At 41.6% G+C, this 24729-nt stretch overlaps 1 protein-coding gene across 4 annotated transcripts; it reads right to left on the bottom strand.

Moving 5' to 3' along the window:
• Positions 1-7226: 7226 nt before the first annotated feature.
• LOC138743302 (TRAF-interacting protein with FHA domain-containing protein A-like) lies at positions 7227-12953 on the bottom strand. 4 transcript variants are annotated; one of them, XM_069898432.1, is made up of 2 exons: positions 12529-12953; positions 7227-9290 (listed from the first exon to the last, which is right to left on the bottom strand). In XM_069898432.1, the coding sequence occupies exons 1-2, from the start codon at positions 12749-12751 to the stop codon at positions 8737-8739; spliced, it is 777 nt and encodes a 258-aa protein (XP_069754533.1). In that variant the 5' UTR covers positions 12752-12953; the 3' UTR covers positions 7227-8736. The 4 variants fall into 4 exon arrangements, with proteins under 4 accessions (XP_069754533.1, XP_069754536.1, XP_069754535.1 ...); XM_069898435.1 differs by lacking the exon at positions 12529-12953 and adding an exon at positions 12313-12413; XM_069898434.1 differs by lacking the exon at positions 12529-12953 and adding an exon at positions 12228-12308.
• Between the last annotated feature and the right edge of the window lie 11776 nt (positions 12954-24729).

The following is a 24729-nucleotide window of genomic DNA, read 5'->3' on the forward strand; positions in this document are numbered from 1 at the left end:
GGGGGACCACGTGACGCCTGGGTGATGTCAGCACCCTCCAGCGCAGTTCTCAGCCAGGTCTGGGCTGGGAGTACAAGTGCAGCCCAGCAGCCTGCAATAGACCAGTCTGCTCACTGAGCTCAACCCCGTCTGGTTGTGTGTGTTCTTCAGGAGAAGAGTAGCTGCCACTACAAGGGAAGGGGAATAGAGCTAGAGGAAAGGAGACAGAGGGTTAGGGAAGAGAGGAATAGGTTGATTGTTTACGAGCAGTCTACTTTCTCAGTGCTTCTATTGGACCCACAATAATTCAACAGATTCTCACGTTAGCATTTCACTGTAGAAAACCTTACATTTATTGAAGCTGAATTCCCTGCAGAATTGGGCATTGGTCCTTTTCTGTGCCGAGTTTCTAAATGATAGCATCATGAATAGTTGTGGGCACACTTTAGACAAGCATTTTTGCATACAGCATAAATGACTCATCAAATGTTGAAAACAACCAATGTAATAACGTATAAATAACTGTTTCTAGAAACTTTTATGTGTCAATAATTCTTTGGCTTGGCTTCGCGGATGAAGATTTATGGAGGGGTAAATGTCCACATCAGCTGCAGGCTCGTTTGTGGCTGACAAGTCTGATGTGGGACAGGCAGACACGGTTGCAGCGGTTGCAGGGGAAAATTGGTTGGTTGGGGTTGGGTGTTGGGTTTTTCCTCCTTTGCCTTTTGTCAGTGAGGTGGGCTCTGCGGTCTTCTTCAAAGGAGGTTGCTACCCGCCGAACTGTGAGGCTCCAAGATGCACGGTTTGAGGCAATATCAGCCCACTGGCGGTGGTCAATGTGGCAGGCACCAAGAGATTTCTTTAGGCAGTCCTTGTACCTCTTCTTTGGTGCACCTCTGACACGATGGCCAGTGGAGAGCTCGCCATATAACACGATCTTGGGGAGGCGATGGTCCTCCATTCTGGAGATGTGACCTACCCAGCGCAGTTGGATCTTCAACAGCGTGGATTCGATGCTGTCGGCCTCTGCCATCTCGAGTACTTCGATGTTGGGGATGAAGTCGCTCCAATGAATGTTGAGGATGGAGCGGAGACAACGCTGGTGGAAGCGTTCTAGGAGCCGTAGGTGATGCCAGTAGAGGACCCATGATTCGGAGCCGAACAGGAGTGTAGGTATGACAACAGCTCTGTATACGCTTATCTTTGTGAGGTTTTTCAGTTGGTTGTTTTTCCTGACTCTTTTGTGTAGTCTTCCAAAGGCGCTATTTGCCTTGGCGAGTCTGTTGTCTATCTCGTTGTCGATCCTTGCATCCGATGAAATGGTGCAGCCAAGATAGGTAAACTGGTTGACCGTTTTGAGTTTTGTGTGCCCGATGGAGATGTGGGGGGGGGGGGGGTTGGTAGTCATGGTGGGGAGCTGGCTGATGGAGGACCTCAGTTTTCTTCAGGCTGACTTCCAGGCCAAACATTTTGGCAGTTTCCGCAAAACAGGACGTCAAGCGCTGAAGAGCTGGCTCTGAATGGGCAACTAAAGCGGCATCGTCTGCAAAGAGTAGTTCACGGACAAGTTGCTCTTGTGTCTTAGTGTGAGCTTGCAGGCGCCTCAGATTGAAGAGACTGCCATCCGTGCGGTACCGGATATAAACAGCGTCTTCATTGTTGAGGTCTTTCATGGCTTGGTTCAGCATCATGCTGAAGAAGATTGAAAAGAGGGTTGGTGCGAGAACGCAGCCTTGCTTCACGCCATTGTTAATGGAGAAGGGTTCAGAGAGCTCATTGCTGTATGTGACCCGACCTTGTTGGTTTTCGTGCAGTTGGCTAACCATGTTGAAGAACTTGGGGGGGCATTCGAGGCACTCTAGTATTTGCCAAAGCCCTTTCCTGCTCATGGTGTCGAAGGCTTTGGTGAGGTCAACAAAGGTGATGTAGAGTCCTGTTTTGTTCTCTGCACTTTTCTTGGAGCTGTCTGAGGGCAAAGACCATGTCAGTAGTTCCTCTGTTTGCGCGAAAGCCGCACTGTGATTCTGGGAGAACATTCTTGGCGACACTAGGTATTATTCTATTTAGGAGAATCCTAGCGAAGATTTTGCCTGCAATGGAGAGCAGCGTGATTCCCCTGTAGTTTGAGCAGTCTGATTTCTCGCCTTTGCTTTTGTACAGGGTAATGATGATGGCATCACGAAGGTCCTGAGGTAGTTTTCCTTGGTCGCCTCCTGTTGGAGCTCTGCGCAGAACAGCGGCTTGTCATTACAACCACCCTTTTTCAGCAGAGGGGCAGCCTGAAGACTACCTGGATGCATCCCCAATCCAAACACTGGCACCTCCTGGACTACGTCCTGGTGCGAGAAAGAGACAAACGAGATGTGCTCCACACCAGGGTCATGCCCAGCGCGGAATGCCACACTGACCACCGGCTGGTTCGCTGCAAGCTCAACCTTCACTTCAAGCCAAACCCCAGGAACAGTAGAGCCCCTAGAAAGAGGTTCAATGTTAGAAACCTGCAGTCAGACGAAGTGAGAGGAAACTTCCAGGCAAACCTCAAAGCAAAGCTCGAGGATGCAATCCGCCTCGTCCCCTGAAACCCTCTGGGATCAGCTGAAGACTACAGTACTGCAATCCACTGAAGAGGTACTGGGCTTCTCCTCCAGGAAAAACAAGGACTGGTTCAACGAAAACAGCCAGGAAATCCAGGAGCTGCTGGCAAAGAAGCGAGCTGTAGGCTAGAGCTGGATGAGGTCCTCACCCGGGAAGAGACATATAAGGCAATTGAACAACTGAAAAGTGGCAAAGCAGCAGGTATAGATGGAATCCCCCCAGAGGTCTGGAAGGCTGGCGGCAAAACTCTGCATGCCAAACTGCATGAGTTTTTCAAGCTTTGCTGGGACCAAGGAAAACTGCCTCAGGACCTTCGTGATGTGTCAATAATAATACACAGCATTACCTCAACTTTATTGTTTTATGTTCCAGAAAATTAATTTACAGACATAAACTGGATTGGCTGGTCATGTTGCTACATAGCTGCATTCCAATGTAATATACTTAATCAAGAGCCTTAGAGCATGTTTAAAATTGTCCACCTAGACATTTAATCATTGGTAAAGGGTTATTCATTTTTTAAAATCCTAGTCTATTGATGTTTTGATATTTCTATTCAATTAAAAGAGTATGGTGTTAACATCTTTAACATAATGAATAGAACATTTATACAAGATATAACAGCAATGTATCTTAAGTTTATGAAATTGGTGCCAAAACTGCTCACTGATCCCAGTTGAAATAAAATTCTACATAATATTTGCATATTATGTCAGAGATACCACAGTCAAGATATCAAACTATAATGTCATTTAACATTAAAATTTGACTTGCTTAACTTTTCCATCTTTTTCTCTCACTTGCCTTACTTTGCATTTCAACTTTGTGATTCCTGTCCACAAGTTTAGAGTGGACGGTATTAGTCTCTGCTGAATATTATTTTTCAATCAGTCATGGAAACTTTAAAAAAAGAGTTCCATAGATACATAGGGGGAACTAGAACTGCAGAAGCTTTAAAAGCCCTAAAAAGTTACTTTAAAGATCAAAGAAAAAACTGTTGGAAGTTCATGTCCCAGATCAAAATAATGAAAACAAGCAGTTTTTGTGAATGTATTCAGAAATGAAGCTGTTTTATTGAGTATACAGACATTAGTCGACAATTTAAACATTAAAATAAATTGAAATTACTTGAAAACAATGTAATGAAGCTAGTAAATGAGACAGAAGGATCATCATAGGGATATTTCAATGATTTAAACTATTGGTAACAAAGTATTGAACGTGTTAATTTTTTTGTATTATATCATTAGCTGTGTTAATAAAGTTGCGCCTTATTCATTTAAATATAATTAAAGCATTTCAATCAACAACATTTCCAGGGTAAAAAGAAATGCAGGCACTCTCATTGCCTACTGATTCATTAATGCCTGTAACACTTGTAGTTCATCTCATCTTGGAAAAGTCACACAATATCTTTGTGTGATATACATATGTTACAGGCCCAGAGGACCCCAAAACCCAGCAGCAATAGAAATTCACCAAGACAAATAGTTACTTTTACTTTTTTTTAAACAAGAACCGGATCAAACTTTAACTTTTTTTTACTATCAACTTAACCTCCTTCTAATTCTAAGTGCATGTGAATGTAATGTGTATATGTTCAGGAAAGTTCTTTGATTCACAGTCCAATCTCACTTCTCAAAGTTCACCAGTATCAGGAAATTCTTATACTGTGCACAGAATTTAACATTTATGAATTTTCACCAGGCTCTTGCGAAAAGGTAAATGGTTACCAGTCAGGAAGGTTCTAGTTGGTTTCAGAGAGAGATTTGTTGCTCATTGGACACACACAAACTGATTTCCCATGATCAGTACTTCAGCATCTTGCCAAAGAAACTTGCCCCATCATGGGTTTTCCAAATGATAACCTCTTCTTCCAGGTCACCATAGAGTTCCTCTTGTTTCCCTTATTTCAGGAGAAACACTCTAGCCAGCCATTTCCTCTTGTAAGGACTACAAGGGGTTTTGAACAGGCTGAACTCAGAACTCACAACCCATCTTCACAATGGGGTTTCAAACAAGCCTGCCAAAAGTCACTCCTGAAGTTAGTTCTCTCTTTCAGATAATCCTGTCTGGCCTCTCTCTCTCTCTCTCTCTCTCTCTCTCTCTCTGCGTGCAAAACCACATGACCCCTCTTAGAACAGCAAACTGAAAGCAGACAGATTTCCGGCACTGGAATCAGTTTCTGCCTGGTCATCTGTTGCTTTAAAACAATAATCCATTTACTCCACAGCATCAGTCCAATTAACACCTACTTGTGAAGTCTCCATAGGCATTCTTCCAAGTTTCTGTAAAGTCACTGTGGACATGACGTCTCTTCTTATGCATAGCTTTTGCATTTTAAATGAGTTGTCTTTGCTTGTGGTGACCTACACTTAGCTCCCCCCCCCCTCCCCGCCAATCCATTCCTTTTAAAGAGATATTAATATATAATATAAAATATAATACATCTTGTCACACATATCATGGTCAGCAATGTGCACCAGTTGTGAGCCTATCAACATTAATCCCAATTGCCTGCATTAAGCCCATATCTTGTCTGTTTTATGTACCAGACAGCATCAGTAAATGGTTATATGGTTAATAGAATTTAGCCCAGTCAGTGTTATATTTAAAACAATATTTTTAATTATTAATAAACAATAATATAACACTTGATCTAATTTAACTAACTTATCTATACATTTATCTAACTTAACCCCCTACTATGTGCAAATATACTGGCACATGTGTGGAATACCCTAAGCCACTACAGCTCAAGGCACAATTCTCGGAAGGGAGTTCAAAGTTGTTTCAGAAATTCAGTGTTGACACATAGGCTTGAAATTGATGTGCCACACATGCTTTAGATGAAATTAGCAGTTCATGAAGTGGGTGAAAGAGACTGGGGGTGACAGAATATTTATAGCTCACAAAACCCTTGTTGAGGTGGTTCCAATGAAATGTTCTTTTTAGACGAGTGCCAACCAAAACTCCCCTCTTCTTTGGTGTAGGGGACACAAAGCAAGTGAAGTTCACAAAGCTTCCAGAACCCTTTCCATTCGTCAGCCGAACAAAAATGGCCTTCACTCTTTTGGTCAGAGTGGTATTTTCATTCCTCAATTGGGCAGATTGTCTATATTCTCAATCCTCTATAACAGACAGGAGGAAATCAAATAGTCTATAACCACGAGGCCAATCCAGCACAATATTTCTTCCAAGAGCTGTTTGCTCCTGTGCTGTCTCCTTAAAACACCCCCACCCAAGCAAAACTGTGTACTCAGTCTTAATCTGTTTGTCACATGGTCTCTGCATCTGGGTTTTAAGGACTCTGCTATTTAGGAACGTGTTGTCTTCAGCCAGCAATCAGTTTCACAAACACTCAAAAGCCTGCAGGATTTTTTTTTAAGTGACATTCCCATACAAATGAAAATGGACTGAAAAATGGGAGCACATAATAGTCTAACTGTAGCTCATTGTCCACCTCGCTGACTGTAGCTCTGTCTTCAACACAATAGTGTCAAATAAACTCATCCTCAAGCTCCATGACCTTGGATTCTGCGCCTCCCTGTGCAACTGAATCCAGAGCTACCACTCCTGCAGGACCCAATCAGTGAGGTTTGGTGACACCACCTCCTCCACAATCATCCTGAATGCTTGGGTCCCACAAGGCTATGTACATGGTCCTCTATTATACTCCCTGTACATTGAAGATTGTGTAGCCAAACATTTCAAACTCCTTCGATAAATTCACGTATAACACCATTGGAGGACCTCACATAATAACAAGTTGGAATATGGGATACTGGGATTAATAGCTTAACTAATGGTATTTTCCAAAATGTATTTTGCCGCTTAATTTAACTTTCTATAAAGTTTTATGGAAACGGAAAGAAAAAGAAATAATGCAACATGAAAAGACCAAACAGCCAAGTGTAGGGGAAAACTATTCTTTCTTTCTTTGGCTTGGCTTCGCGGACGAAGATTTATGGAGGGGGTAAAAAGTCCACGTCAGCTGCAGGCTCGTTTGTGGCTGACAAGTCCGATGCGGGACAGGCAGACACGATTGCAGCGGTTGCAAGGGAAAATTGGTGGGTTGGGGTTGGGTGTTGGGTTTTTCCTCCTTTGCCTTTTGTCAGTGAGGTGGGCTCTGCGGTCTTCTTCAAAGGAGGTTGCTGCCCGCCAAACTGTGAGGCGCCAAGATGCACGGTTTGAGGCGTTATCAGCCCACTGGCGGTGGTCAATGTGGCAGGAACCAAGAGATTTCTTTAGGCAGTCCTTGCACCTTTTCTTTGGTGCACCTCTGTCACGGTGGCCAGTGGAGAGCTCGCCATATAATACGATCTTGGGAAGGCGATGGTCCTCCATTCTGGAGACGTGACCCATCCAGCGCAGCTGGATCTTCATAAGCGTGGACTCGATGCTGTCGACCTCTGCCATCTCGAGTACTTCGACGTTAGGGGTGTAAGCGCTCCAATGGATGTTGAGGATGGAGCGGAGACAACGCTGGTGGAAGCGTTCTAGGAGCCGTAGGTGGTGCCGGTAGAGGACCCATGATTCGGAGCCGAACAGGAGTGTGGGTATGACAACGGCTCTGTATACGCTTATCTTTGTGAGGTTTTTCAGTTGGTTGTTTTTCCAGACTCTTTTGTGTAGTCTTCCAAAGGCGCTATTTGCCTTGGCGAGTCTGTTGTCTATCTCATTGTCGATCCTTGCATCTGATGAAATGGTGCAGCCGAGATAGGTAAAACTCAAAACGGGAAAAACTATTAAAAAGTCTACAAATATGAACCAAAATAACTGAAAATACAAGTACCCGAAAAGCAGTACACATTAATCATAATGGATCAGAAGTTAATGCTACAATAATCATGATCTATTAGATTTTGATTCTACAGTTACCTCTTCAGCAAATGTGAAATTGTTGCTTACTTCAAGAGGCATACAAACTATATTAAAAATTCCCAGTACATTTACCAGGAAAGTTACAAGGATCTTAATTGTATTATTACTGTAAAGATAGAGATCATGTTTACATGGAAACTAGCAATGCCTTACTGTTTGATTAGACTTGGCTGCCACACAATATGCAGATCTGTAATGGAATCTTGCAGCCTCATGGCCTGTCTCATGGTGCTGTTTACAACAACCTTAAAGTAAAGAACCTTTTCCTTCATCCATGTGTTGTCTAAGAACTCATACATATGAATACAAGAGCTCCCATTTTAGTAAAATAGCATTATCATTATAAAGGATAGTAAAGACAGGAGGGACTGAATGATCAGTTACCATTTAACACAAGCAACATCACAGCACAAGTCACAGACCAGCGACAATTCGATACATTGACAGAACTGAGGAAGCCTGTTACAGTCTGTTCCAGAATTCGATACATTTGCAAAGACACTGATTTTGCAGGAGAGAAAAACAGCTTTTTGAAGCAGCTCTTCAAAATGGCCACCCATTTTTGTGGAATTCAGAGCAAAGCATGTTCTGTGAATAGATGGAATGACCTGTGCCAGGAGGGTCTTTTTGAGAAACAAAGTGCTTCACTTTGATTGCGACTAACAGTGGAGGTCACTTGGAGAGACTGCTTCATTTTAAATGTTACTATCAGTGAAGTCACTTGGAGAGACAGGTTCCAGGGTTCCAAGCTTTATGGAGGCTGCTCAGTTCACACCTTGCCGACATGACCACAGCTTGTGTGGGACAACATTTCTTTAAAGGCAATGCAAGAAGAATTCGTAAGTCTGTAGCAGCCACAACTCCAGTCTTCCCATCAGTTCAACATTAATTCTGGGCATCAAATTTCAAAGGCCTACACTTCAACATTGAATTTGAAAGTCTGAACTTTGAAGTATAACAAACACACACCAGACACATGCACATACTGGGGATAGATTTAGTTAGGGATAGTTTAAAAGTTATGACTATAGTTTAAAAGCTAGAAATAAGTGTTTCAAAATTAAACATTGTCTGGTTCATTGCCTATTACTGCTTGTTAAGCAATCGTTACAGTATCCACTCAGTATGCAGATCTCCAGTAGTCTAGGTACTTCATATTAAGCTACATCATCCAAAATTTTAACTTTATTCCATGGAGTTTTGGAACTTTCATTTACAATAACCAGCAAGGATGAACATAAAGGTAATGTATTAAAACCTAAAAAAATGTGCATCCTGTTATAAAAGCATGTCTTGGTCGAGATCTTCACCAACTTCTAGTGGTTCCCTTGGATCATGGTGACCATTAGGAAAAATATATCTGGCATCTGTCTCCAGGCACAAGGAAGGAAAACCCTTCCTAAAAACAACTTCAAAATTGGATACTGAATCACCTTCTTCTTGTTCCAGATAAAACTTAAATTCAGTAAATTTGAGGACAGATTTCCAAGGCAGGAGTTGTTTTTGAAGGTAGTCTAGTTTATGGCCATTGATAAAGAGTGCAAATCTGTTACTCAGGTTTTTAATCTCAAATTTAAGATTGGAACTGTCAGTTGTAAGGAAAGCTTGAATCTGAAACTGCAGTCTGGAAGCTCTTCCATGGTTCAACTGGAAGTTGCAAGTATTCTTCCTACCAAAGGTCACCATCTCGTGTGCTTCATATGTCTGTGGCTCATTGAACTTGAAGCTGAAAACATCTTGCTTATCTTCTGGATTGTAGACACTGATGAAGATGCGTGGCACATTTTCTTGAGTAAGATTTTCACTTATGCTGTCCATTTTCAAGGGTATTCCTAACAGGAGAGTTGAAGGGAGTTAGTATTCTATCCCAAAGTTTCATAAACCTACAGGCAAAATATTTGTTGAAAATTAAAAATAAACTGGACAAAATGGGAAAGTATTTAATTGGGGAAGGGCTATTTACAATGGGATTAGGCAGGAATTTGGGAAAGTAAATTGGGCACAGATGTTCAAAAGGAAATGTATTGTAGAAATGTGGAGAATGTTAAGGGACCACATGTGCAGGGTCGTAGATAGGTTTGTCCCACTGAGACGAGAAGATGGTAGGGTAAAGGACCCAAGATAAAAGAGGTGGGAGAGCTATTCAAGAGGAAGAAGGAAGGCTACACAAGGTTCAGGAAGCAAAAGTCAGGAAGAGCTCATGAGAATTATATGGTACTCAGAAAGAAAGAACTTCGGAGAGTTGGAGACATGAGAAGACCTTTGCAAGTAGAATTATGGAAAACGCTGATGCATTCTGCATTATGAGAAGAACAAAATGATGAGAGTGAGGCTAAGACTTAATAGGGATAAAGGGTGGGAACAAGTTCCTGGAGAAAGAGGAGGAAGGGAATGAACTACATGAATAATTTGCTTCAGTGCTTACGAGGGAGAGAGACCTTGGTGAATGTGAGGTCAGTGTAGAACAGGCTACACTTATGGAGAATCTCAAGGTTAAGAAAGACAAAGTGCTGGATCTTCTCAAAAATAAAGCTACATCCCCAGGACCAGACATGATATACCCTTGGTTACTACAGGATATGAAGGAAGAGATTGCTGAGGGGTCAGTGCTGATTTTGCATCTTCCCTTGGTTGGCAAACTATTGGAGAGGATTCTTAGGGACAGGATTTATGAGCATTTAAAGATGTTTTGGTCTTCTTTGGGATAGTCAGCATGAGTTTCTGAGGGACAGGCTATGCCTTATGAGCCTAATTTCATTTTTGGAGAAGGTGACAAAAGAAATTGATGAAGGCAAGGTGGTGTGCAGGATTTCAGTAAGGCATTTGACAAAGTTCCCCATGGTAGGCTCATTCATAAAGTCATGAGGCATGGGATCCATGGAAACATGGCTTCTTTGATTCAGAACTGGCTTGCTTGCAGAAAGCAGAGGGTAGCATTCTGCCTGGAAGTCAGTAACTAGTGGCATTCTGCAGGAATCTGTGGTGGGACCTCTATGCTTTGTGATTGTTTTTATAAATGACTTGGATGAAAATATGGAGGGGTGTGTCAGTAAGTTTGCAGATGATACAAAGGTTGGATGTGTTGTGATTAGTATGTTGTACGTTCCAACAAAATATAATCAGGATTCAGATTTGTACAGAGACATGGCAGATGGAGTTCAATCCAGCTAAGTGAAAAGTCGAACTTGAAGGTGGAGTACATATTTAATGGCAGAATTCTTAACAATGTGGAGGAACAGAGAGATCTTTGGGTCCAGGTCATTAGATCCCTCAAGGTTGCTGTGCAATGAAACACATGCGTAAAAATGGGGTCTTGCCACCCAACCATCAGAACTTCTAGAAGTAATTGAGGATTTTATTTTACTCCATACCACAAATGTTCAATTTGATGAACAGCATTTGGACTGTTTGTTGTCTACCCGACAAGTTCCTGTTGTTCTCATTCTACATTCTTTCCATATGCTAGTTAACAGTGTTCTCATCTTTTTGCTCTTTCCATTTCCTGCCTCTTTAAGAACCTCCTACGCACACAAGAACATCATCAGCGCTTCACAAATGTATCCTTGCAAACCAGATCACCCATTCAAAATAGATCAGCTTTGATACTACCTCCCCATACTGGGTTGGGAATGTTTACACTGGCAGGTGACCCTGTTAATGCCCATTTCCAAGTGCCAATGTGAAAGGGCCTTCAATCCCTCAATTTTGTAAACCTCTCACAAACCTCCTCTCACCAGAATCATGGAACACTACAGTGCAGAAACAGGTCCTTGGGCCCATCTAGTCCATGCCAAATTATTTCCCCCCCCTGGATAGCCCTCCATATGTCTTCCATCTATGCACCTTTCCCAATTACTTTCACCTTCACCCACATCCTCTAGTTCATGTCTCACTCAACTTCAGGAGAAAAAAAGCGTGCTTACATTTGTCCGATCTATACCCCTCATATTTATGTACCCACGTCAGCATCTGTAGCATTGTCCTGAAAACAGGCTGCCCTTTCAAGTTAGACAATGAGCAAACTAGAGGAATGGGTGAAATGTTCACAATCCACAAGCAATGAAATAGAAATAGATGAAGCTCTGAATCTCGAGTGAAACAAGGAAGTCTGGAGAAATTGTGAATGTAGTAAAGACATTCTTTTATATATATATATATATATATATATATACACACACACACACATATATATATTATATATACACACACATATATATATATATACTATATATATATATATACTATATATATATATACTATATATATACTATATATATACTATATATATATATACTATATATATATACTATATATATATATACTATATATATATATACTATATATATATATACTATATATATACTATATATATATACTATATATATATACTATATATATATACTATATATATATATATATACTATATATATATATATATATATAATATATCTTTTCTTTGGCTTGGCTTCGCGGACGAAGATTTATGGAGGGGGTAAATGTCCACGTCAGCTGCAGGCTCGTTTGTGGCTGACAAGTCCGATACGGGACAGGCAGACACGGTTGCAGGGGAAAATTGGTTGGTTGGGGTTGGGTTTTTCCTCCTTATGTGTGTTTTATATATATTATTATATATTATATATTTATTATATATTAATATATATATTATATTTATATATATATATATATATATATATATATATATATATAGATAGATATATACACACACACATATATATATATATGTAAAATCAAGCTCAAACCATTTTAACCTTTCCCTCAATGCTCGGCAACATCCTTGTAAATCTTCTCCTGTAGTTAGGTGACCAAACGTTCACGCCATACTGCAAACCTGACCTCACCAACAGCTGCCACCGCGTCCGCATTTCCCCCTCGACGCGCCAAAAGGCCACAATGCGCGGGAAAGTGAACCGAGCGTTCCCTCTGCCCCGCACGTCCTCCTCGCAGAGCATCTACCGGAGTAAGAATAAAGCCGAAATGGTACCAATAACCCAGCTGCTCGGGTTATATAGATATATTAAAAAAAAGCGCCCACGAACTGCTGTCACTTACCTCCCCCCCGCCAGCCGATGGACGGAGCCGCCTCTTGTCGCCGGAGCCGCCCCCATACCGTCCCGTGGCCGCCCGCACATCCGGCCACCCTTGCGGACGCAGCGCCTGCGCCTGCGCCAGGGCCAGGTTCCCCGGGCCCGTCTTGCGTTGTTCCCCTCGCTCCCGGTGCGTCGGAGGCGGACTCAAGGTAGTCGAAAATGGGGAAATAAATAAATAAATACATGCTCTGGGTGGTGGACGTTTCGGGCCTGCGCCCTTCTTCCGTGGACAGACAGTCAGACCTGAACAAGAAGGAAGAGAGGGAGAGGGAGGGGAGGGGAGAGCTGATAAAGAGGGGACAGAGTGCTGGGAAAGTTACTGTCTAATGCAGTGTGTTCTCAACCTTTTTCTTTCCACTCACATCCCTCTTTAAGTAATCCCTGTGCCAGAGGTGCTCTGTGATCAGTCAGGGATCGCTGAAGGTGGGAAGGTAAGGTTGAGAATCACTCCTCTCAACCCAATTGTTACTGAAATATTTTGTTTGAGAAAAAAAATTGTATTGGCCTATTTTCCCCCATCCACATCCCACTTTAAGCAATCCCTTACTCTGGAACAGGGATTACTTAAAGTGGGATGGGAGTGGAAAGAAAAAGTTTGAAAACCATTGGTCTAATGCAATTGTTCTCAACCTTTCACATACCACCTTAAATAATTCCTTACTTATCACAGGGTACCGAAGACATCCTACACCATATGTGCTGTGTTTAGTAATAAAGGGGGAAAGCAACACAAGCTGCCATACCTTGACAAAGGGCTCAGGCCTGAAACCTCCTACACGCTGCATGATCTGCTGAGTTTTTCCAGCAATTTTGTGTATTGTACAAACTAGATGTCCATTCCAGTGGTTCCTAACCTTTTTATCCACCCACATACCACCTTGTCATCTCTTACTAAACACAGCACATAAGGCGTAGAGTACTTGGATACTCTAGTAAGTTAGGAATTATTTAAGGTGGTATATGAGTGGAGAAAAAGGTTATGAACCCACTGGAATGGACACCTACTGCTAGTTTGTACAATACACAAAATTGCTGGAAAAACTCAGCAGGTCATGCAGCGTGTAGAATGTTTCGGGCCTGAGCCCTTTGTCAAGGTATGGCAGTTTGTGTTGCTTCCCCCTTCCCACTTTCTTATTTGGGTGCCTGCTTGATTTTTGACATACCTGGAGAAGGGCTCAGGCCTGAAACATTGACTATCTATGGCTTTCTGTAGATGCTGTATGACCTGCTGAGTTTCTCCAACACTCTTCTGTCCCTAGAGGCCACCTCAAATTCGTCGCAGATGTTAATCATTGACCAACCGTGGATATGAGCAATAACGGCATTGTCTATGTCTGGGGAGGCTTTGGTTTGAATGTCCCTCATCTGCCAGCATCCTCCTGATAGATTCAACAAAGAGTTTGATGTAAGATCCAAACAAAACCCTCATAGTAGGCAACCTTTCCTGACTCTAGACTTAACAAAGCATTTTATATTCTCCACTTATTAATTTAGAATACATTATTTCTGTCTGTGTAAAACAACTGGGTTTAATTCCTGTCATTCTCTCAAAATGCATTTTGGAGAGCAGGTCCATAATGTGTAATACCCTGTCAAAGATCCTTGTTCCAGATTATTAGACCAGACTTCCAGTTTACCAGTCTGGTAACTAAACTACTGCCACCATATCAGTATGACAATAAGACACAACCATAAACTTTATTTACATTCTGCACTGATTAAAAGGCATGCAGGTCAATTTCAGATCACATATCCAGGAGATATGTTCTATCAGTATCAAATTTCAACTACAGTTCTGGGATTTTTAGCCTTAATATCTCAATTCAAGTCAGTGCATTCCTGTGTAGTGCATGAGTCCAATTTGGTGCAGGATATCAGTATTTTGCATTAGTCTAGCCACCAGGAATTTGCAAAGTTCATGCTCTTCTGTTGGAGTACAGTTTGAAACTTGCATGTATTGAAACCCTGAACTTGTGTGCTATTAAAATGCAGCAAAATCTAGCAACACATAGGTAAAATTCATTGTCCCTTAAACTGGGGAAGAACGAATTGGTTTAAAAACCTCCCCTCATGCATTCCCTTTTAAAGAAAAAGATATAAATTTTGTTTGGTGATCAGAGTCTCCTTGACATTCCTGACCAACAAAATGCAAAGCTCCAATTAGCTTCAACAAACAAGATGGTTCAAGTCTGCTGAATCTTACTCTTAGAAGATGCAATATTGCTGTCTCTCCACTCAGCTCTGGAACACCTTGAAAACAGCAATTCATACATATGGCTCCTCTTCGGCCTTCAATACCATTATTCCCTCAGTGCTGGTCAAGAAGCTGCAAAATCTGGGCCACTGAACCCCCCCCCCCCACTCTGCAACTGGATCCTTGACCTTCTCATCAGAAGACCACAAATTGAAAGCAACAGCTCATTCTCACTGATTATCAACATGGCCACACCCCGTGGATGGTGCTTTGCCCACTGTCTTACTCATTATACATGTGTGGCCAGGCACAATTCTAATGCAAATGAGTTTGCTGATAGCAGCAGAATCATAAAGAGCAATGAGGAAATGTACAGGAAGGAGTTCTTTGAGTGGTGTCACATCAATAATCTTGTGCTCAATATTAGCAAAACCAAGGAGAGGATTGTGGACTTCAGGAGGAAGTCAGGGGGGCACTACCCAGTCCTCATCGAGGGCTCAGAAGGGAAGAGGGTCACGAACTTCAAATTCCTGGGAATTTCTGAGGATCTGTTCCAGAGCCTCCATGTCAATCAATCACAAAGAAGGTTCTCCAGTGCCTTTATGAGGTGTCTGAGTTGATTTAGTATGTCACTGAAGAATCTTGTAAACTTCTACAGGTGCACCATCCATAGCATTCTGCCTGGTATGAAGACGCCAAATCTCAGTACAAGAAAAAACTCTAGAGGGTTGTTAACTCAGCCTGCGACATCACAGACACCAGATTTTACTCCATCAAGGACCACTACCACCCAGGCCATGCCCTTTTCACTCTGCTACCATTGGGAAAAAGGTGCAGGAGCCTAAAGACGATCACTCAGCGGCACAAGGACAGCTTCTTCCCCACTGCCATCAGATTCCTAAATAATCACTGAACCAAAGACACTGCCTTACTTTTCATGCTCTATTATTTATTTCTTTATATTATTATTGTAAGATGGTTCCTATTATGAATGCACAATGCCCTGTCGCAAAACACCAAATTTCGTGACTTGTTCATGATAATAAATTCAAATTCTGAATATCTTCTGTGGGCAGGGCCTCATTTTTAGAGAACTGTTGCATAGTCCTCTGCTATGCAATAGGTGCCATACACAATGAACCCTCTCCTTGTTCTTCCAGTTATAAATGCCTCCAGCTGGAACAGACACCAAAGTTACAGTCTGTCTTGCCTGGACATTGTCTGAAGGTTTCAAAATAGCATTTTGTTCTTTACTAGGTAAGATTTAAATTTACACCACTTGCACCATTTCAATTTATTCCTCGTAAAATTTGTAAATGTTTGAGGATATGTTTAACTTATCTCCTGTTACTGATCAACAGCTTTCACAAGCATCAGTCCTTTAGGATGAATTCATTCAGTTGAATAGTATCAATAGAGACCTGCAAGAGGATTCAGAAGCAGGCCACTCTACATTCTCAAAGATTAGTTGGTACAAAGCAAAAGCAATATAATTTTACTATCTTGGGTTTCATTCCAAGTTTGATATCAGCAGAAAAAAAGCTATCCTTGTGTGATTTCATACTCATGAATCTTCTTCCCAGAGAGTAGGGGATGAATAGAGTGTGGCCATGGTACGTGGGGTCTTTTAATATATTGGGTTCTTTTTCAAGGCAGCAGGAGTTATAAATGGAATCGATGGTGGGAGAGGCAGTTTGTGTAATGGACTGAACCACGCTCACAATCCTCTGCAGTTTGGGCGCAGCAGTTCCTGACCCACGCAGTGATGCACCCTGACAGGATATTTTTAATTGTGTATCTGTGGAAGATGTTTCTTGGCCATTACTGGTACATTGATCTGGGTGGTCTTGGAATTTTCAAACCACCCTCTCAAACATTTTTGCTCTTTATACTCATGACCATTCAATCACACGTCTATATTTCTCTCTTCTGTTGCCACACACGTGCTTGGTCCAGTTCTATCTGCAGAATTTAGTCAGCTTGACAAAGGACTTCCATGACTGTAAAGAGTAATTTACAGCCATTTATGTGAATGAATTTCAGAACAGGCAGGCTAAACGAAACCTGACCCATTATATCTTGATGTCATTTATGTTGGAGCGCAGTATAATAAACATGTTGGTAATGACCATTGGTTTCAGTGAATGGCAACTCTCTGGGGGAATCATCCATCACCAGCAGATGGCAGTATTTGTATTGCCATATTGATTCAACTTTGAAGTGTGTAAAACATTTAATCAATATGTAAAGTCAACAATCTTTCTTTTGACAACAAAAGATATTTTATATGGTTGTTGATTAAGTTTGGACAACTTAAAAAATGAATTTCTTAAGGTCTGGTGCACCACAGTTGTTGGCAGATTCACAAACAGCAATGAGGCAGTGTATAGGAGGGAGAGAGAGCAGCTCGTTGAATGGTATAACGACACCAAGGAAGACGGGACATGGCCCTGTCCTCATTGAGGGCTCAGTAGTGGAGAGGATCAAGAACTTCAAATTCTTGTGTTTCAGGATCTCCGAGGATCTGTTCTGGAACTTCTGTGTTGATGCAATCACAAATAAAGCTCTCCAGTGCTTATACTTTGTGGGCTGTCTGAGTAGATTCGGTAGGTCACCGAAGGCTTTTGAAAACTTCTACAGGTGTACTGTGGAGAGCATTCTAGCTGGTTACATCACTGCCTGGTATGGAGGCACCAACTCTCAGGACAAGAATAAATTCCAGGGGGTTGTTAACTCGGCCTGTGACATCACAGGCACCAGACTTCACTCCATCGAGGACATCGACATGAAGCGGTGTCTTAAAGCAGGCTTGATCCTCAAAGACTTCCACCACCCAGGCCATGCCTTCTTCACTCTGCTACCCTCAAGAAAAAGGTAGAGGAGCCTAAAGACGAGCACTCAGTGGCACAAGGCCAGCTTCTTCCCCGCTGCCATCAGATTCCTGAATGATCAATGAACCAAAGACACTGCCTGACTTTTCGTGCCCTGTTTCTAAAGTAATGTAAGATGATTGTGCTATGATATAAACTCTGATTCTGACACATCAGCAACCCAGACCTACAAGGGCTGACTTTAATCTTTGGAGCCATGGAATAAAACCAATGTAGCTTAAGCACTTCAGACATGGTTATTGGAGGAAAACTACTGCAACTCCCCAACAAGAAAGTGTTCTTTGCTCGCTCATTTTCAGCTGATTCATTGATGAATCCTTACAGTCTGAAGTTCTCATAATTCCTTTGATAATGTGGGACTCAAGTTTCCCGTGGCATCTTCAAACCATGTGTGATAAACTGATAATAATTCCCTCGCTACTTGATGCATATTTATGGACATGACAGGACTAAAAGTTCTTCAGTGCCATAAATTTTACATTACAATACTGATTTGATTTCTGACGTTCTTATGGTTGCAGATCATAAAAGCATCCAAAGTTAATGATGAAGAATGAATGAGGAAACCAGTGCTTGTGATACCATGCCTAAGCATTTGCTAACTTGAGTTTTCATTGTCTGTACTTTGCACTTGCTGTAAGTAGGGCTGCAGACATGAGAATCAGGTAGTGACAGTAAGAGCATATGACCCACAAGACCCAAAGCCAGCTTTTAATAAAAGGATATGTATATGGTGAATTTGGTTGAACCCTAATTATTTTGTCAAATACTTTTAAATTGCTAAAAAATCATATAATGTGAGTAGATTTGACAAGAGATCAGAGATGAACAGAGGGGTTCAAGTTCATACTCCTTAAAAAGTGGCAACCCAGGGTGGTGATGAAGGATTACAGTATGCAAGCCTCAGTAGAAGAAAAGACTGGATGTTATTACAATGCTAGACCCCATTTGAGTAATGTGTGCATTTCTGGTCACCATGCTATAGGAATGATGTGGTTGTGTGGGTGAGGATTCCTTCCATTTGTTTATCTGTGGAGTAAGGAATGTAGTTTTGAGAGTGACTAGCGCTCGTTAAATCAAGTTTGTAGTATTTAATGCGAATATATACTTCTTAAAGATGGGATGGTTTGTAGTTTCAGGAGATGCTTCTAGGAATTCTGCAACTCATGTTGACCAGAGAAACACTGAAGAATGGCGCGACACAACAGAGACTCTTTCCAAAATACAAATGCCTCATTGATGTTCAGACCAAATATTTCCTTCCTGTACTCCCCAGGTGCATATGGCATCCTGGTGGTATTCTGTTTCCCTTCCATCCTTCATCCTTCAGCAAATTCTCGCTCGCTCTCTCTCTCTCTCTCTCTCTCTCTCTCTCTCTTCCCATTCTGCAAAGCATGCTGCCCTTCAAGGAAAATAACTACTAATAGTCCCATGTATGGAGACAATTGGTTTATGCAGTAGCTTGAAGCTATGTTAATGACCTTCAGCACCAAACACATTATTTCCTATGGAAACTGGAACCTTTACTGAAACATTAAAAAGCACAACATCCTTATGGAATGGTATCAACAGCTAATTGAAACCCTGAAACTGTGATGTGCAGATAATACCTTTAATAATGAGCTGATGGTTCTTTCCATTTGCTACATGTTTATTCAGCTGTATTGGGTTTATGAGACTCTGCAGGTCTGAATTGGTTATATTGGAGTCAAATTAACATTGTATGATGAGTGACATCATGATCAGCCTATTCTGACCATTTTCACTGATCATTAACATTATACCATTAAGTATTATTTTCAATATGGAAACTGGCATGACTTGCACTACATATATGTACATATCTGTTACCAAGCTGAAATCAATTTGTTTAATGGGTGCCACAGAATGCCTTATTTTGAATCTTTAAGAGTATGTAATTGCATTAGCCACCAAGAAGTGGCGCTATACCTCTGTGCAGAGGATTAGCAAAACCTGTAATTTTTAAATAAATTTTAGCAAAATTATCTTACAATAAATAAATCTGGAAATGAGAGATTTTAAAAAGGTGTTAATCAAAATTATATGTGTTCAATATATATGTGGAAATATGTCAGGCTGTTTTTAAAGATGCAATGGTCAGATTTAAAATTATTATACAAATAAAATGGAAACAAAGGTTCAAATGGATCTCAAGCAATAATCTAAAGGGAGAGATATCACATTTGGATAAAGAAATAAGTGGAGATTTTACCAATTTTTGTCAAATTAAAACTCTAAATATTCGGATCATATTGTGGTGGATATGAGACTGCAGATGATGGAATGTGGATCATGAAAAACAGTCGGCTGCAGGAGTCAGCAGGTTGAGCAGTATCAGTGGGAGAAAAAGAATTGTCAACATTGTTCCAACCCAAAACGCTGATGAGGCTTTTTCTCAGGCAGATTCATTTTAGCTTCTTGATGGTTCTGGTTTTTGTATTTTTTGTGCTATCTTCTAACATTGGTTTAGCAAATGTCTGCATGGAATGAAAACTTTTATCTTTGATTGATCTGACCTACAGTGATTCTAAACCTATAACAATCTATTTTACTGTTAACTGGCCTCTAAAATAGCTGAACTGCCTCTGAACTACCCAACCAATTTATCCAACTGCTATATCAAAATGCTTTAAGAGTACATGTGAATGGATTACCTGACATCATCCACGGAAATTCAAAGAACCAATAAACCCTGCGGACTTTGTCCTGTTTCTCCAGAGGTGAAATATATTCTGAGATAATATTCTCATATTATCTCAGAAAGGAAGAGTCCCATGTAGCTTTAACATTTATCCATGAGCCCAGGAGAAATATTAGCATTAGGTCAAACATGGGCAGGGAAGATTGCTGCTGATCATTTATTTGCTCCATTTTATCAGTTAGCCTTATTAGAAGAATCCCAAAGTATTGTAAGGACGTTAGTACAGTACAGGTGGGGAAATTAAATGTCTAGTGTCAAGGATATCCTCATCATTCACTGAGACAGTTGACTTCTGAAAGACATAGCTGTAATCTGGATCAACAGAGGAAATGTCAACACCAAAATGAGTGTTTAACTTGGAGTATCTCTTTACCATCTCCCTGATGCAGATGCATCTGTCCATCATAATATTGGTCAAAGTGGTCATCTGCAAAGTCACATCTACGGAGATTGAACATTCCCCAGTATGCAGCCTGGCATCCCTGCCAAATGGAATATTCAAAAGTACATGTGGCCTCACGTCCTGGTTGATGCCTGACTGATCCACCATCAGATCCAAGAACCAAACCTGGTTTAACAGGAATGGAGAAGAATATGCCTGGGGCAGATTCAAAACATCCTAAAATGAAATATCAACCTGTGTGTCTTCTGAATAGTAGAAAGAGTGTATGATAACCTGAGATAAACTATCCCAGAAACAGTAGACTAAATCAAAGTATTGTATTCCTGTCACACCTATTCATATGTGGTTTTCTTTGGCTTGGCTTCGCGGACGAAGATTTATGGAGGGGGTAAATGTCCACGTCAGCTGCAGGCTCGTTTGTGGCTGACAAGTCCGATGCGGGACAGGCAGACACGGTTGCAGCGGTTGCAGGGGAAAATTGGTTGGTTGGGGTTGGGTGTTGGGTTTTTCCTCCTTTGCCTTTTGTCAGTGAGGTGGGCTCTGCAGTCTTCTTCAAAGGAAGTTGCTGCATATGTGGTGATGCATGATTAAACAACATATGGGAGAAAGAGGAAACAATAAGTTCATAGAGGAGACCATTGTGTGATTGCAAATTTCACGCAAGGACCTACCATCACCTCTGCCTATTCAATTCACTCCATCTGATATGAAAACATCAGATACTGTAAGGCCAAGGACTCTGACAATATCTTGAAGCAACATGCACAATGGAACAGCACACCTTGGCTCCAGATATACAAATAAAACACACAGAGTTGCTAGAGGAACTCAGCATGACTCACAACAACCATAGAAGGTAAAGATATATTACCAGCATTTTGTACCTGAGTCCTTGTTCAAGGTATAAGCAAAAAAACATGAAGGTGTCGGGATAAATACTGGAGAGATAAGGGGGAAGAATGGGTGTGGTGGAGTCCAAACTAAGAGCCAAAAGGTGTTAATTGAATATGATGAAGAAAGGTGAGAATTGATTTTGGTACTGTGAAAGCAAACAGAGGGAATAGAGAAGAAAGAGAGAAACACAGCTTGGGGAAAGGCAACGGGGAAGAAGAAGTGGGGGAGGGGTTTAATGGAAACTGGAGAAGTTGATGTTAATACCATCCAATTAGAGGGTGCCTAGACTGAAGATTAAATGTTGTTCTTCTAATTTTCAGTGGATTCACTCTGGCAGTTCATGAGACCATGGATAAATAGGTTAGCAAGGGAATGGGACAGGGAATTGAAATGTGTGGCAACAGGGAGAATTGTGGCAGACAGCCGGTGCTCAACAAAACAATCTCCCAGACTGGGCCCAGTCCCTCTAATGTAGAGTAGACTACAACTCGAGCCCTGGATGCAGAAGATAACCCCTGCAGATTCACAAGTGAAATGTTGCTTCACTTGTTTGGGGCCCTGAATAGTGGTGAGGGAGGAGATGTGGGTACAAGTGGAGCATCTCCTGTGGTTACAGGGGTAGATACCAAGGAGATGATTGACGGTAAGGGAGGAGTGGACAAGGGAGTCACGTAGGGAGCAGACCCTGTGGACGGCAGAGATGGGAATATGTGTCTGGTGGTGTGATCACATAGTAGGTGGTGGAAATGGCAGAAGAGGATATGTTGGACATGGAGGCTGGTGGGGTTGTAGGTGAGGACAAGGGGAATCCTGTCTTTATTGCATGTAGGGGTGGAGGAGCCAGAGCAGATGGGTGGGCAATGGTGGATATGCAGGTGAGGGCCAATTTGATGGTGGGAGAGGAAATCCCTTATTGTTTGAAGAAGGAGGACATCTCTGATTACCTGGTATGGAAGATCTTATTCTGGGATCAAATGTAACAGAGACAGAGGAATTAAGAGAAAGAAATTGAAATCTTACAGGGGACAGGCTGTCGAGGTGTAGTTGAGGTAGTTGTGGGAATTGGTGGGTTTGTAGAAGATGTCTTCCAAGATGAAGACAGAGAGATCGAGAAAAGGGAGTGTTACTAGAGAAGGACCAAGTGAATTTGAGGTTGGGGTGAAAGTTGGCAGTAAAGTTGATAAAGTCGACGAGTGCATCATGCATGCATGAGGCAGCACCAAAGTAGTTGTCAACGTCACAGAGAAGAGTTGAGGAGCCTTGCTAGTGTAAGCTTGTAGCTCCATGTAGCTCTCAGTGGCCACCCATTTCAATTCCCCATTCCATTCCCTTGCTGGTATGTCTGTGCATGGGGTTATGCACTGCTAGATTGAGACCTGCAAATTGGAGGAACAGCACCCCATCTTCCATCTGGGCATCCTCCAATCAGATGGCTTCTCTGGTTTCCATTTAACCCTCATCTCCTCTACTTCCTCCTGTTGCCTTTCACCCAGCTCTGTCTGTCTCTCTCCTTCTCTTTTCACAGAGCCAAAAACATGTAGTCTCCTCTCGGTGCTCCAAGTTCCTCCCACATCCCAAAGATTAGATGCTCTACATAGAAATTGTCTACTAGAAATTTCAACTTAATGTAGGTCAATGACATAAAGATTCCAAGGGGAATTGATGGGCATGTACAATAAGTTGCAGGGACGGAGCAAATTAGGGAAAAGTGGGGGGGGGGGGAAACAGGACAAAAAGGGTCAATCTGAAAATTCAATATCGACTGAGGGCTGAAGGGCCTCTCCATGTCATCATAAATCAGCAATAGTTGGTCACTCTCTCCATCTTATTTAAACTTCATCATTCCAATCGCCCTCAGTGCAGCTGCTGTATGCACCAGCACGACAGCAAACCTGCTCATTCTTTGGCAACATCTTCCAGGTTTGGGTTCCACCAATGAGGACAAGGAAGCGGGTGGATGGGCATGGCATCATCTCTTGTAACTTCCTCTCCAAGACAAAACCATTTTGGGTTGGAGGCATTGTGCTGTTTCTGGACAGAAATTTTGGAGCTCATCATCCAATATCTCCCTCCTGCTGTAGTCTTTTGATACAGGCATTTCCGTGGTGCTGTAGTGCTCGATGAATTCATTTTTCATTTGTTTCCAGCAAGTTAACTTCTTAATTGAAACAGTAGGGGGAGAAACTTCAGCAGTGTTGACACTGCCTTTTGACACCTTTTAGCCACAATGAATTTCCCTTTAATTCTTAAAGGGGCAGGCTGTATTTCTAAAAGAAAGCTGGATAAGTATTGTTTAAGGTAGGGGCAGAGATGTGAGTCAATTCACAAAATGGACACAATTTCACCAAAATATATATTTTTAACATGATTCATGAAAGTATTTCCATTTAAAATGCTGTCCATATAGGCTGTAGCTTGCAGTAAGAGTCAAAAGAAATAATGTCTCCCGTCTTGGTTAAATTATGATACCATTCTACTGCAGACGTTTTGTCAACCATGAACTCCTTCATAATTATTATGATAACTATAGATCATTGTTCTTTTTCTCCTTCGTTATTTGATTTGACAACCTATGATTAGATTAAAATGTACAAAACAACACTTGTATCACTCAGTCAGTCTTGGGTAGTTCGGAAGTTGAACTGAGTCATCATTAGGACTTGTGGGATCTTCCTTTATTTTGCTAACTGTGAAAGTGATTGGCCACAGAATACCAAAGAGTGAAATGATTATTTTTTTAAAAACAATGTGTGTGTAGAGTCTGGAATGCATTTCCAGGAATAGTAGTGATGGTGGTAATGGCATTTAAAGGGAGTGGATCAAGTACTTGAAAGAGACGCACAAGAGATGTAGATGCAGGAGAAATTTAGAGGTCGGTGAACATCTGCAGAGACAGATTAGAAAAAATTATGGCCAACTTTTTAGTTTATGGTACCGTATCAGGACTGAGAGTGTAGAGTGGAGGTAGCCAGGATAAAGAGATGAAGGTTAGATGAGGCAGGAGCTGATGGGCAAAAAGACCCAGGTGGAGAAGGGAAGGAAAAGGAGCAGGTAGAAAT

The sequence above is a fragment of the Narcine bancroftii genome, chromosome 9, assembly GCF_036971445.1.
Source record: "Narcine bancroftii isolate sNarBan1 chromosome 9, sNarBan1.hap1, whole genome shotgun sequence".
Classification (NCBI taxonomy): Eukaryota; Metazoa; Chordata; class Chondrichthyes; order Torpediniformes; family Narcinidae; genus Narcine; species Narcine bancroftii.